The 14,198-nt window shown below is 45.6% G+C and overlaps 1 protein-coding gene across 1 annotated transcript in view; it reads right to left on the reverse strand.

The window, feature by feature from the left end:
• The window catches only part of MTMR12 (myotubularin related protein 12), a 1,529,619-nt gene that overhangs the window by 590,682 nt on the left and 924,739 nt on the right, over positions 1-14,198 (reverse strand). The window contains exon 7 of the mRNA XM_069627080.1: positions 3,618-3,747. Within this exon, the coding sequence (XP_069483181.1) occupies positions 3,618-3,747 (130 nt within the window). The remainder of the gene's footprint in view (positions 1-3,617; positions 3,748-14,198) is intronic.

Consider the following 14,198-nt stretch of genomic DNA (forward strand, 5'->3'; position numbering starts at 1 on the left):
GACGCCACCAGGGAGCTCACAGAGTTTGAGAAAACAACTTTTCTTTGTGTGATATTTAATCTATAAAAGGTCTTGGGGTCATGCAGCTGGTGCCAGATTGCTGGCATATACTCTGGCATGGCATGCTGGCCTGTGGGAGTTATTACGGATGCGAGCCGGAGGGAGGGATGGAGGCAGCTGAAGGCAGCAGCTCAGTGTGCAATATTCGGAAAGGTGGTTCATGTTTTTGGTGAGGGACTACCTGAACCCGGATAGGCTGAAATAATGGGTCATGCTGGCTGAACTGTGGAAGTGTGGGAACGTACTTGCATATCTGGTGGTGCGGCGGCTGGTTGGTCCACTATTGGTTGGAGTTTCTCAGCACAATTACTCATTACAGGCGAGTCCCTTGTGATAGACGTATGGGTTTGTCTCCTGAGCAATTCTAGAGGTAGTGGGGTGAGAGTACATAGTCATAACCTTTCTATCCTCCATACAATGGTTCTTGCAGACACAGCTACAATTTAGGGCAGTTGGAATCGGTCGGCACCACCTTCGGTCGAAGATTGGGGGTCCTGTATGTTGTCTCTGTTACTGATCGAGAAAATTGACCTCACACTGCAGGAGGCTTGTGTTTTTTGTAAAGTGACAGGGATTGCTGGTCTTTGTAAAAACGCACAATAAGGACTTCACCTGTCCTGCAAGACTGAGGGCCCTGGGCCTCCTGGACTGCACCTAATGCGTCATCAGTTGTTTGTATATCTCTCCTATTGTTGCTATTGTTTGTCAGCGATATTACCTTGGATTCTGTATTCTGTAGCATTTGATAACCATCTGTTGTGTTTTAGGGTTGTTTTCTTTATTCTTTGTATGTACGCTTCACTCGCCAATTGGCGGTGAGTCAGGGCGCAGGATAAATGCTATATTATTGATTAAAATCTTAAACAAATTTAAATACAAAGAACGAATACTGGAGATTGTATAGAGTTTGTTACGGCACCACAGTAGTCAATGATGAGGAGGGCATGCAATGGCTCTCACATGAAGGGGCCAGGCTATCACCAGCAAATAGGATCTGGTCCTTCACTACTACTGCTCCAAAACGTTGCTGCTGGGAGCAAGATGGCACAGTAGAGTGTGTATGACTCGGGAGGATAGCTCATTGGCAACGTGCTCGCCTTGGAAGCAGGACGACAGAGCAACACAGGTTCGATCCTCGGGTCCGTGCTTAGAAACCTCTGGGTATTAAGCGCGTTATAAATAACCTATCATATCATAAAAAACCAGAAGCGACAAAAAGATTGATGCCGCTCCCACCAGCCGCCTCCTCCCCCCACCCAGAAGCAGCAATACTGCAAGCCTCAGTATCACAACTATTTTACACAACAGTGACATCCCTCTATGCAGCAGTGGTCCAATTAGATTTTCTTATTTGGTCAACAAGCACTTGAACAGTGCAGGGGTTTCGACTTGTAGCATAGAGACACGATTCCCACAGTTGGTGCTCATTTGCATGCAGGAAGGGCTGGAGCCTTGCTGTGCAGAGAAGTTCTCGGTGCAACAACAATGTATCATTTTCAGCTGGAAGACCTAGCTCTGAAAACAGCCGAGCTGTGAGCAGTGGCCCACAATAGAGGGTTGGTCAGGTGGTCAACAGGATGCGCACATTTTCGCATGCTCTTGGTTATGGCTGAACTCAATCTCCATTCATGTGCCACTCACTCTACATGTGTGAGAGGAGGTATCCTGGGCAGGGCATAAGCTATCTGCAGTTTCAGATTTTAGAGAAAATCAATTGCCCAAGTACATAATCTCTCAGTGATCACTACAGGGACCAAGGGGACGATTAGGAGGAAAAACATATCAACTGCATTAGTAATAAACCTGCTTATTGAAGGGTATTCAAAATTCAGGTAGATGGTCGGCAGGCATTCAAAGAAAACACACCACTAAAGTAACTATCCATCAGTAACTGCTGATGGACCGGTTTATCTGCTCGTGTGTGCCTTTGACTGGGCCCTGAGAGTAACGTTATTATGAGCTAGGTAGTAACGTAAAAAACAGGCAGCGTTTGAAAATCTGCCTATTTCCAACATATGTCTAATTAGGGGTCATGAGGTAGTTCAGTAATGCAGCATTCCTGGAATATCCTATGCAGTAAATACTGAATGATTGCAAGTTAATTCTGCATACCTTTACCTCAATCCTTACCATATGACTCTAGATGGAGAGATAGAGTGAAGAAGAAGAGGACAGAGTTTGAGCCAGAGGGCAAATATCAAAGAGGAGGAGTTGGAAAGAAACAGTAGCAGTATAAGTGGGTTGTTAGATTTGAAGGAGAGAAAAGCCAAGAAGGTAGTGGACTAACATTTAACAACAGAAGGGTGGAGCTGGAAGAGACACAGAAGGCAGAGTGTAGCAGAGGAGTGAGGCCAAGCATGGAACTGAGGCGGTAAAAAGTTAAAAGGAAGGTGGAAGAAAGGGAACATCAGCAAAATGTGAAGAGGAGACATCAGACAGAGCTACAGAAGGTAGTCCAGCCTCTGGTGAGCAGAGAAGGACCCTTGTTTAAAATGTTGGGGGTCCTGGCTCAGATACTGACTAACTCTAAACTCAGATTGAAGAGCAGATGAATGAATGAATTGATCTTTTTTAACAACAACAGTCTCTAAGCACAGGACCAGGATTCAAACCTTTGTTGCTCTGCGTTGCCCCTGAGCTAACAGCCTCAGACAGACTTTTAGGCAATAGCAGGATTAAATCAGGCATCAATAGGTACCCAATATATCAGGGAAATGGGGTAGCAAGAACGACCAATCTGCCATTCCCTGCTTTTACCCCGAGAATAGGGTGGTAAAGGTGCAGGTAAACATATTTTAACACCCTACCCAGCATAATAAAAGGTATTTGCCTAACGTGGTATGAACGGAAATCAGGGATGAAATGCATTTTCCAAAAAGATCTACACAACAGGATAGGCTATTTTTCAGAAACGCTGCATCTTTACTATGTTTTTACCACCATAGCAGTGGTAAACTAAAAAACCTTGGATTTGGGCAAGCAGTAACAGAAATTACAGCATGCATCTATCATGGGTAGAATACCTTCCAACTCTTAATATGGGTTAAGATTTAAAATTGTAAAGGTGTCACTCTCTGACCTGTCAGGATATTGACTATTCTTCAATTGTCTGCTTCTAGGCAGAGCATGGTCTGATGGATGAAAAGCTGCTGGTGACAACCATAGAATGTTAAAATTAAGAAACAAAAAGGAAAAACTAAGTGCATACAATGCATGATAGTGTGCTCAAAAGGGAAAGAAATAAGGCAGCTCTCCCTACGCAGCTGGAGAAGCTGCCAACATTGAGCATGAGATGAGGATCCATTGCATTTACATTCAGGACAAAGTCCATGGCTAAACATGTAAATATTTCCTTAAAGTGCAATGTGAGCAGATGTCCTCAAAAGGCATGTACTAGGAGAAGTAGTACAGCAAAATAGTATTTATTGAAGAAACTGTTCACTCTCTAGACCTTCCCAATAAAACAGCATAGCACACAGCTCAATAACAAATACATATGTGACAGTGCACTACGCAAAATTACACACTTTATGGCAAAGATAAATATGTCATCTTACGTTTCACAAATTTCATATCCTTCATTGGCACTCACTACTTTGTATTTCATATATCCTTTGACACGTTCCAATTCCAGCCGCCAATCTTTAATTGTATCAAACATTGTAGTGTGGCCTTTTGCACTTAATGCTGTAAAGGAAAAATACGTCAGGTAAGAATTTTTGGCAAAGCATTAAATGTCACAGTCTCAATTGCATCCAGAGATGGGAGATCAACAGAAGACTCCAAATTGTTAAATGAGTTCTACTTTGTTAATTATATACAATAGTTGGGTCGGAGTAAATTCTATGAAGGAGGGATTTCACAGAAATTAAATGATATTTTATTTATATCACGCTCATACACAAGTGTTTCAGAGCGTGACCGGGCAAAGGGAGGAGAACAAAAACAACAATCTTACTTGGCCGAGTGACATTAAGAGCGCGCAAGTGCATGGGAAAGGGAAAATGGGGTAAAGTGCATGGAAGGGAGGAAAAGTGGAAAAGCGCGGAACAGAGGAAGGAATAAATAGTAGTCAAGGCAATAAGCAGTGGTAGTGCAGCCAGCAAGTGGTAAAGTGCTAGGTTAGTCAGATAGGGTGTATCTGATAAGTTCAGAAGAAGAGAAGTGGGTGGGGGACTGTATTCCTTATCTTTGATAAATCTACTTGCAGCAAGCTGGAAGTGGATTAATCAAAGATAAGGAATACGTGGGAGGACACAATCCATTTGAAATTTGCCTTTTTAGAGACATCAGAGATGAGATGATATGGCAGTAACGCGCCTATACACAAGTGTGCGAAGAAGGAAAGTGTGGAGCCAAAGATGACCCAGAGGTTCTTAGCCTCGCAGGTAGGGGTAGGAGGAGGGCCAAGGGAGGCTGGCCAGAGAGTGAGGGGAAAGGATGGTGAAGGTGTACCAATGAGGAGGATCTCAGTCTTGTTGGCATTTAGTCAAAGATCGTTTGTGGCACATCAATTTTGAATGGTGATTAGGCAATCAGAGATGAGGGAAGGAGAGGAGGTGGCTGAAGGAAGCCTGAAAATGAGTTGGGTGTCATCAGCATAGCACTGGAAATTTGACAACAGTTCATGTTCTAGGTTTTATCACATTGTGTACTTCACTCAGTCACTCAATTCCTGGCGATTCCCAAGGTCCCAGATTCATATGTGGTGGTCTTAGCATCCAGGTAGCATTTACTCTGTCTGTCCTGGGTGGATTTTCAGTCTGCAGTCACTATTGTTACATCCACTAGCCACGGGCGGTTTGGATTCTAGGCATTCTCCCCTGGATTTTCATTACCTTTCCCAGCAAGGATATGTTCTGTAGGCTGCAGGAATAGCTCAGGGACAATCCATTTGTCTTGGAAGCAAGACAACGCAGAGCAAAGCATGTTAGAATCAGGGTCCTGCGTTTAATGACTGGTCTGTGGTATAAAGCATGTTAAAAAAGATTAATTCATTTATCTTCTCTTCACTCTAGGTTTAGAGTTAGCCAGTATCTGAGTCAGGAGCACCAACATTGCAACAAAGGGTCCTTCTATGTTCACCAGAGGCTGGACTACCTTTCGTAGCTCTGTCTGATGTCTCATCTTCACCTTTTGCTGATGTTCCCTTTCTTCCACCTTCCTTTTAATTGTTTACCCCCTCAGTTCCAAGCTGCGCCTCACTCCTCTGGGGTTCTGTGCCTTCTGGGTCTCTCTTCCAGCTCCAGCCTTCAATGTTTACATGTGACATCCACTGCCTTCTTATTCTTTCCAGCCTTCAAATCTAACAACCCACTAATACTCCTATTGTTTCCTTCCCACTCCTCCTCTTTGACATTTGCCCTCCGGCTCAAACTCTGTCCTTTTCTTCACTCGCTCTCTCCATCTACAGTAACATGATGCACCTTCTATTAACCTCCTTTTAATCTCCCTCACCTTGGGTCAGTCCCATCCACTTTTATATCCAAGATCATGATGGGATTGGGACACCAGAGACGCCTGAGCCCTGATGGCAAAGGAAGCTCTAGCTTGCTTGATGGGCACTGGGAACCCCAAAACCATGAGTACCAAGTGGTGTTCGGATTATTCATTACAGGCCTGCAACTGTACTTGCCAAGACAAATAGGGGAGCCGCCATCTTGTAATTACCCCAACCTCTCATAGCAGCCTCCCGATTCTTCCATGGTTTCCCTGGGACTTTGGGCATAGTGTCCTGAAAAGCTTAACACTTACAGGAGACTCCGCTGGCTACATGGGGTAAATGGAAAATCCTCCTCTTCCTCTAGAAGATTCAACCACTTCCAAATCTTGAGTGGAAAGCAATGGAAAGGTATTGTTGTGCATAGATGCAAGAGAATGAGTAGCATACAGCCAGTATAAAGGTAGAGTAGGTCAGCACTGAAGACACAGGTGTTAAAACGTGTTTGTATGTGAGCTCATGGAGCATTCCTTTATTATGACACCCCCTGGAGATGGTATGTTTTGAATGGGCGCTGGGCTGTTTTATTCCTATGCTCCCGTTTTCTCCAACTTATTTTTTGACACCCTTCTATGTCTAGACTTTCTGCATTTTGATGGTTGCTTGCCATCATCACTGCAGTGGTCGGCACTTAATTCTGTAGTGTGTTCTCCCTTGGCACCATGTTTAGGGAGCCTCTTTGTCCGTTCCGTTTAGTGGCAGGATTTACTGAGCATGTATCAATACGGCCCTGTTCAGATAGAATCAAAACATACCCGCCATCATGATTAAATGTCAAACAAAGGCTTTGGGACCATGCTTAGGTACCTATATTGCGCCAATGCCGACTGATGCTCCACTGGTGGAAGATTTAGATGCTTTTGCCCGAGCACTAAATTCATGGGAGCCTTTGGGAAGTTTAGGGGGCTCATTTGCGACTGCGTCCTATAGAGATAGGGGCTGACTAAGTATCAGTTCCACTTTCTTTGGCCTCTTCCCATCCTACAAACTTCCATTATGTCCACTAAGGGCTGGGATTTAATGCCCTCTTTTGCAGTTGCATTCACGGTCTACACCGAGTATTTATTTATTTATTCAAATTTGTTAAGCGCACATCAGCCCGAGAGCATCGTGGCGCTGGTTACAGTGGTTACTCATAGCTTAGTTCGTTACATATGATGCTGAACAATTAAGCTTGCAAGTTATAAGTGTCTTGGACCTACATTTTATACATGCCAGACCATCAGCTGCAGAGTAGAACACAGGGGCAGTAGAGGCAGCAAATCTTGTGATTAGAGTGATGAATGGCAGGAATTTGTCCCTTCTCCCCAAGGGGGATTCCCCCTCCTATGAGGCTATGGAGGTGAGCCCGCTCCACAATACCCTCTCAAGGAGTAGAAGCAAGTGGGACCTCGCCGGGAGAGACTACCCTTTGGGGACAAGGACTCCCGTTCAGATGAAACAACAATCTCAATAATACCGCTGGTACATTTACTATGGAAACATGTATGAAGAAAAAGCCAGTAGGTGCTACTGTCACCCAGAGACTGTAAATATCTCTTTAAACGAAATATCCCATTCAACTGGGACAAGGAAGATGGTATTAGGAGGAAGAGAGACGCCATGCGAAAGGTAAAGAGGAAGACCTGGACATACTCCGGCCAAGTCTCAAGCATACACCACATATGACGAAGGATGAGACTGGTGAGGAGAATAGTCTGCGAGTTACAAACAGCCCTGCTGCCAGCCGCAGAGAGGGTTGGACGCGCAGTGTCCTGCGACCAGAAAGGAACACAAAGCCAAAACAAACATGCAGCGTCTTACCTGGAGGAGAGCGAGAAAAATAGTTGGACGCAGAGCGTCCTGGAGTTCCAAGAGCGAGAGAGGCACAGAAGGTGGTGGCGTGATGACGAAAGGCTTGTGGTGTACCAGGAGTCCCCCAAACCCTGATACCACTTTGCAGACAGATGCAAAGAACCTAATGGTACGGGAAGTACCAAACGACCATCCTCGACAACATCATAAATGAAGAAGCATTACAGGAGCAAGAAAGAACACGCTGACAGTACTGAGAACCGACCTGAGCAGCTAGAAACCCCAGCGACATTATCCATAGGAGCCCCAGGTAACAGGGAGAACAGGATACCAGGGAGGGGAATGGAGAATAGTTATGGGGCCAATCATACGCATCTCAGTCCAAGTAAAGACACTGTGATGCGTAAGCCCAGGAGTGAATGAGAATCATAATGGCACCAATCTTACTCGCCTCGGTCAAGATAAAGAAATCCAAATAGTGACATCTCAAGAAGTGAATGAGAATCAATACTGGAATACTCAAGTCTTGTATCCGTATAGGACAAGAAAGTAAAATAGAAGGACAGGTATCGAAATGTTGGATAACTTTACCACGGGAAGAGAGTAGAACAAATCTCTGTAGAGAGAATCAAAAGGAGAGTAATAGAACCCTAAAGGTAAACCATCAAGGAAAGTCGAAGCCAGGCAAAGATTTAAAAGAATTGTATGAACCGATCAAAGCAGTCACCAGAGACTATCTGAAAACAAACTATTGAAATAGGAGTTTGCAAGAAGCAAATAGACTACAGGAGAAGGGAGTGCTTCTCCTATGTTTAATTTTTATTATGGTGGTAGGGTCAGTTACGCTTAGTGTGGACAGTGGTCAGATTCTGCTAAGATGTTCACCGACGAGCACCGTAGCTAGTTTATTTTAGGAAGGGACGCCCAATAGTATACCGAATGTTGGGCCATTTTCCTTTTCTTTAATAAAGCTCATAGTGAAATTACTTATCAGTCATATCATTACTTCATTACATTTGTCGTGCCATCCCCAGGTTTAAAGCCCAGATTACATCCTAGCTATGTTTTGATTACTAAATGTAATATGCACAGTTACCAAAGATGCACTTTCCCTTTTGCGTAGTTTCTCTTTCAGATCACCTACCACTCAGCTCAAGACATTGCAGAGTAGTACTCTAAGACAATATATTCAGTAATTGATAAGATTACCCCATTAAGAGATCGCAAGATTTGTATTATCGCTAACAAACAAACCTGGTTGACCCCAGAGTTAAGCAAACTGAGATCGGAGAAAAACAAACTACAGAAAAATTGGCTTAAAACTTTATTAGATTATGACAAGGAAAGTTATTAATCAATTTCTAAACAATATAAGAGCTCACTTATCAGGGCCAAGAGGGAGCACTATGAGTCTTGTATCATCTCTGCTATTTGAGATGTATCACGTGGAATCATCACTTATCCCCAGCCTAAGATCTCCTTCCTTGTGGCGAAGGGATGGCAGTCACTACCCGATCCTGTTAAACACAATATGGAGGGTTTGGATTGCTTGTCAGTGATTGAAACTGGGCTATGCCCAAGCAAGGTTTATTAACAAGAGAAGAGGGCATATCACTGGTATAGCTAAAAAGAGGCATAGATATAGTGATTTGGTGTTCTGAAATTGTCTCCGCCGTAAGAGGAGCAGAAGCAATTGGTTACCATGTCAGTGTCTTGGGCGTGTTTGTACCTCAGCATGTTATGTTTGAGAGGTTATACAGCAATTGATGTTGAGAAAGAGGAAAAAGGGGGGACAGAGAAGGCTCCATCTGGCCCTGTCTCTCTGATCCACTATCCCTGGGATCGTTTATCTAGAAGTGGATAGAATAAGGAGGTTTAGAAAAATACTTCAATTTGTAATTTCACAATAGAGTATATGTTATTTTACATTAAGACTACAGACACTTGCTACTTGATCTCTTATTGGTCTCTTGTTCCTTTAGTGGTGTTCAGGGTGTTGACAGGTGTGGCCCGAATCAGGGCTAGCGGGTGTTATGTAACCAAGGGCTAAAGGCAGAAGAACTAAAAGCAAGGCAGATCACCACCAGTATTTAGGCAATGGCTACTTTATTGGCCAATATTGGGATCTAGTGTGCCGTAGTTAAAAGGAAAATCCTTCAGTGGAGTGATTAAAAGAATTGTTATGAAGACTCAGCAACTAAGGGTGGATCCATTGATTCAGGGATCTCCCTGCTGCTGAAAACCGAGGAATGCAGCGGGGAAACTGTCCACTGTCTGCCCGTGTTTTCTCAACCGGTTTCAGTGGGCCGATTTATTTGTGCCACCTTCTTCAGGACTGTCTTCTTAGTAGGTTGCGATTGTCATCTGCATACATTGAACACCCATATTACTTAAGCTCTAGAAATATTTCCAAAATTTAATTACATGGAAGGATCTTACCTCAGTACTGGATAGATGGAGACATTTAGATGACCCTGTTGAAATCACAGGGAACAGTATCACTATTAATGCAACTAACGCCTAATACCACTACAAAGTTGTTGCAATGTTGTGGAGCATACACACACACATGAAGTTAAGTACTCACATGGCAGATCTGTGACTCAAGTGTAGGTTGACGTGTTGGTGAACTACAGGAAGTATATTTGCACCTGAATCACTTGTAAAGGGTTAAAGAAAAGTGTGTCTCAGATTGTGGGGTCCACCTTTTCAGAGGTTTTGTATGACTTGGAGTATTAAGGCATCTAATTCACAATTTAAGGTAAGTGATTCATGCTGGGGTGGGGCGGACACTAGGACAAAATCGAATAAGAGGCATTGGTGCCTTGCCGGTATGCCCCACATTGACATAGCTGTCACAATCCAATGTCCCTTACTTTAAATGTGCATCAAACACAAAGTTTCTTATAGAACAGGCACACATGGCGTTGGGGCCATTGCTCATATCCTATACTAAAACCGTGTAAACTTTGGGGTTATCACAGCAGGTCTATCAGTAATCTCCATGTCTGTTGAATATGAATCAAAGGTGGGCACATGGTCAGTGCTATCTGGCAGGGGGACAGAGCTTACCTGTGAGCAGAAGAACAAACGTCTGGGACGCAACCATCTACACGATCGAATCGGCGTGTAAAACGATGACACAAACCCATGTGCATATTAAGGATTCTCATTTGTCATTGCTCAGGGAGAACAATCCATGCGGTCCGCCCTCTTGAAGTGGCCACGTCTGCAAATGCTGAGTAGTAGACTGCAGCAAAGTTAGCAGTTACGCATTGTCAGTCCTGTCCGTATTGTGTAGGAATAAGTGACTAGTCTCATGGGCAATTAACGACTCTAGATTTTCTTCACCTCTATAGTGGTCCCTCCTCCCATCTGTGCCCTTTATGGATTAGGGCTCCTAACCGGTGGAATCTAAGTGGCTACACTGCTGATGTTGGTTTGTGAATGGGTACCAGTACTCAGGGTACATGTATGGCACGCCGTACCCTTGCAGGGGTCTCCAACCACAGGGTTGGAGTGTGATACGCATATGTGGGGGGGTCGAAGATCAAAGAGGTGTCCCTTAATTTGAACATTACATGTTTTTATGCAAAGGCGAGTAAGTCTTCGCGAGTTTTAACCACCCATGACTGCACATAGTGCTAGTACACATATCTATAGCCACAAGGCAGGTATTAGTAGGCTATATTAGAGTATAGCACATAGATTGGATTACAGTGAGGCGATACATGTTACAATTAGCTTGCTGATTGCATGAAATGTATATGATGTCTCAGATATCAAGACTCAGCAGTGAGCTAAAATGAGCAGTCAAATCGCAATTTATGGTTGGTACTGGGGTTGGGCATGCAGTGTGTCAGCCCAGGGTCGTAAGGCTTTGCCAATTGTTTCTTTCATTAAGGCCTTGACGCTCAGTTCTCAGTCTAAGAATCCACCTTTGTTCTCTTTTCAGCAACAAGGCATGTATGTTTCCTCCTCTAGGTAGAATATATACTTTCTCGATAATGGACCATATTAAGTCATTCTCCTTATGTCTTTTTTGGGAAAAGCAATCAACCAATGGAGAATTAAGTCTCCTGGTCCGTATACAAGATTGATGTCCGTGTATGCGTTTCTTAATGGGTCTAGCCACCATCCCAATGTATCTAAGGTTACAAGGGCAAGTGATGGTGTAGATCACGTTACTTGCGTTGCAGTTTGTAAACGCAATTTGCCTCCATGGTGTATGGAGACCAAGGTCTAGTGTGGTGGACCTGTTGGTGAGTGGGCACATTGAGTATGTACCGCAAGGTGCATGCCCAACCAGGCACATCATACGCCATGGTGTTGGTTGAACCTGTGGTCCTGATCCAGAGTAGTAGGAGCTCACCAGGGAGTCTCTAATATTTTTTCTATGTTTCATTGCGAAGCGTGGTGGTGTCAATGTAGTGTTTCCAACATTAAGAATAGGCCACAATTGGGGGGCGCCAGAGAGCCCAGCCAAGATGGCCACAGGTCTGTGAACTCTCGAGAGGCCCCAGAGATCCGGACAATATTCGGGCAGCATCTGACTTGCCGCAACCCAACCTAACATCTGGTGTGCTGCATAAGCGAGAGGCAGACACCCATGAAAAATTTGGGAGAAGATCGTGCCACGACACCCAAAAACGGAGTGGGCAAGCTGCAGTGCTTTCTGACTCCGACCTGGCCTGTCTAGGCGGTACAGGAGCACCGCTGCGTAAGGGGAGGAGCTGAGGGACATAGCCTGTGGCATCAGCTGGACGTAGAATGGGGGACACATCCCCCCCTGATGTGGCGAAGAATCACATACCTGGTACTGCAGCAACAGAGGAGATCCAGCTGACTCGAATCAACACAGGGGACCGGGTCGAGCCCACTGCAGAGCGGTGTGAGGAGAACACCACCAGGCATCTGAGCGGTCGATCTCGGGCGAGGGGAGGTCGCTGCCCCAGAGTGACGGGCACATTTCCTGTATCCCGAAGACATCTGGAACGGCGCACTTAGAGGCCGTAGGCGACGGGGGTGCACCTGCTGGAGTGGTGCCCTGAGACGGGCGAGAGGAAGAAGGCAGACCCAGATAAGAGGTGGGACTCTTGAGAGTCGAAAGCGGACCCGGACAGCCTGCTGGGTCCCGCACCCGATTCCCCCCCCCCCCCAACCCACCTCTTCTCCCTCGACTAAAACAGACCGGGGGAGACTCCCTCCGCAGGACAATCCTTGGCTGCCGGATGGCCACAGAACAGTAAGCAGCACACATCTGTGTGACTTAACAGCTGAGCCGGGGGGGGGGAGAGAGTGAGCCACTACCCAGAGAAGAGCAGGTGAATAACCTGATTTGACCCACATAGAGGTCCATTAAACCACTGGACCACCACTGGAGGTCCTGAACTACATCCGGGCCCCTCCCCCTCAGGAAAGTCATTGCCAGGTACCCAGTACAAAGCACGCCTACCACACACTTGCACGCTCCAATCCTCCCTTTAGACATTAAGGACGTTTTCTACACACAGGCATATGCTCTGAGGGGCTGCATCCTCCCCAACTCCGGGTGGTAAGAATTGAGCGCGGTCATATATACCTCGGGTGGCGCACCGGGGGACAACCCTTGGCTGGTGGACGGGAACAGAACAGTGAGCTGCACATGCCTGCGCGACTAAACAGCTGATTCGAGGGGATAGAGAGAGAGAGCGAGCCAGTACCCAGACAGGAGTAGGTAAACTTTCGGATTTTACCCACATAAAGGTCCATGAAACCACTAGACCACCATTGGGGATACTGAGCTACATCGGGCCCCTGCCCCTCAAGAAAGCCACTGCCAGATACCAGGATCAGCGCACACCTGTCATGCATTTGTGAACTCCAATTCTCCCTCTAGACATTAACACAGTTTTCCACACAAGGGCACATGCTCTGAGGGGCCGCACCCTCCTCAACTCCTGGTGGTGAGGACTGAGCGTGGCTGCATATACCCCGGGGTGGCACATCAGACATCAGGAACACAGCAAAGTAGAGGCAACAGCAAATACATCACACCATGTGAAAATCTCAAAAATCAAGCAAACATCAGTCTAAGCTGCACTTCGAGGCCCCTGGGACGGTTAAGCATCTGGCCATGGAAGACGACTCCCTGAACAGCACTAAGCACTCCACTGGGCTGGATCCAAGAGGAAAACTCAGCGACATCAAAGCAATGCTCGGCCAAGTACAGATAAGCATCCAGTCCCAAGGCAGCAAAACAGACACCCTGACTTACAAGGTAGACCAGATGCAAGAGCGTATGAACAAACACAGAGAACGTCTGTATGAAGTAGGGGGACGGGTGTCTACTGTCGAGGATGCATCTCATACCGCCACGAGAGACCTCACCCTGGTTAAGAGCATCATTAATGTGCTAAAAGATAAGCAAGAAGAACTTGAATCTTGGTTTCATAGAAATAACCTGAGGATCATAGGAGAGCCTGAATCAGCGGATGAATGGAATAAGGAGACAATGGTGGAGGATCTGCTGAAGGATACCGGAAAAGCCCACTGTATCCCGAAAGGGAGAAAGCCGATACACGGGACACCAGCAAAACCAATAATCGCTAGGCTACTAAATTACAGGACAGGGACAAGGCACTTTGGAAGGCAAGAGAGAAAGGCACCCAGTCATATGAAGGGGTGTCGATTCACTGCTTCCCAGACTCATCGGACAAGGTGCAGTCGTCCATGAAGACCTTTATTGATGTGCAAAAAAGGCTCCGAGACAGGAACATTAAATATTCAATGCTATTCCCTGCCAAGCTGAGGGTGGAACATGATGGGCGAGTGTTTTGTTTTTTCATACTCCGGAAGAGGCAAA

The sequence above is a fragment of the Ambystoma mexicanum genome, chromosome 6p (assembly GCF_040938575.1).
Source record: "Ambystoma mexicanum isolate Mex_15411 chromosome 6p, UKY_AmexF1_1, whole genome shotgun sequence".
Lineage (NCBI taxonomy): Eukaryota > Metazoa > Chordata > Amphibia > Caudata > Ambystomatidae > Ambystoma > Ambystoma mexicanum.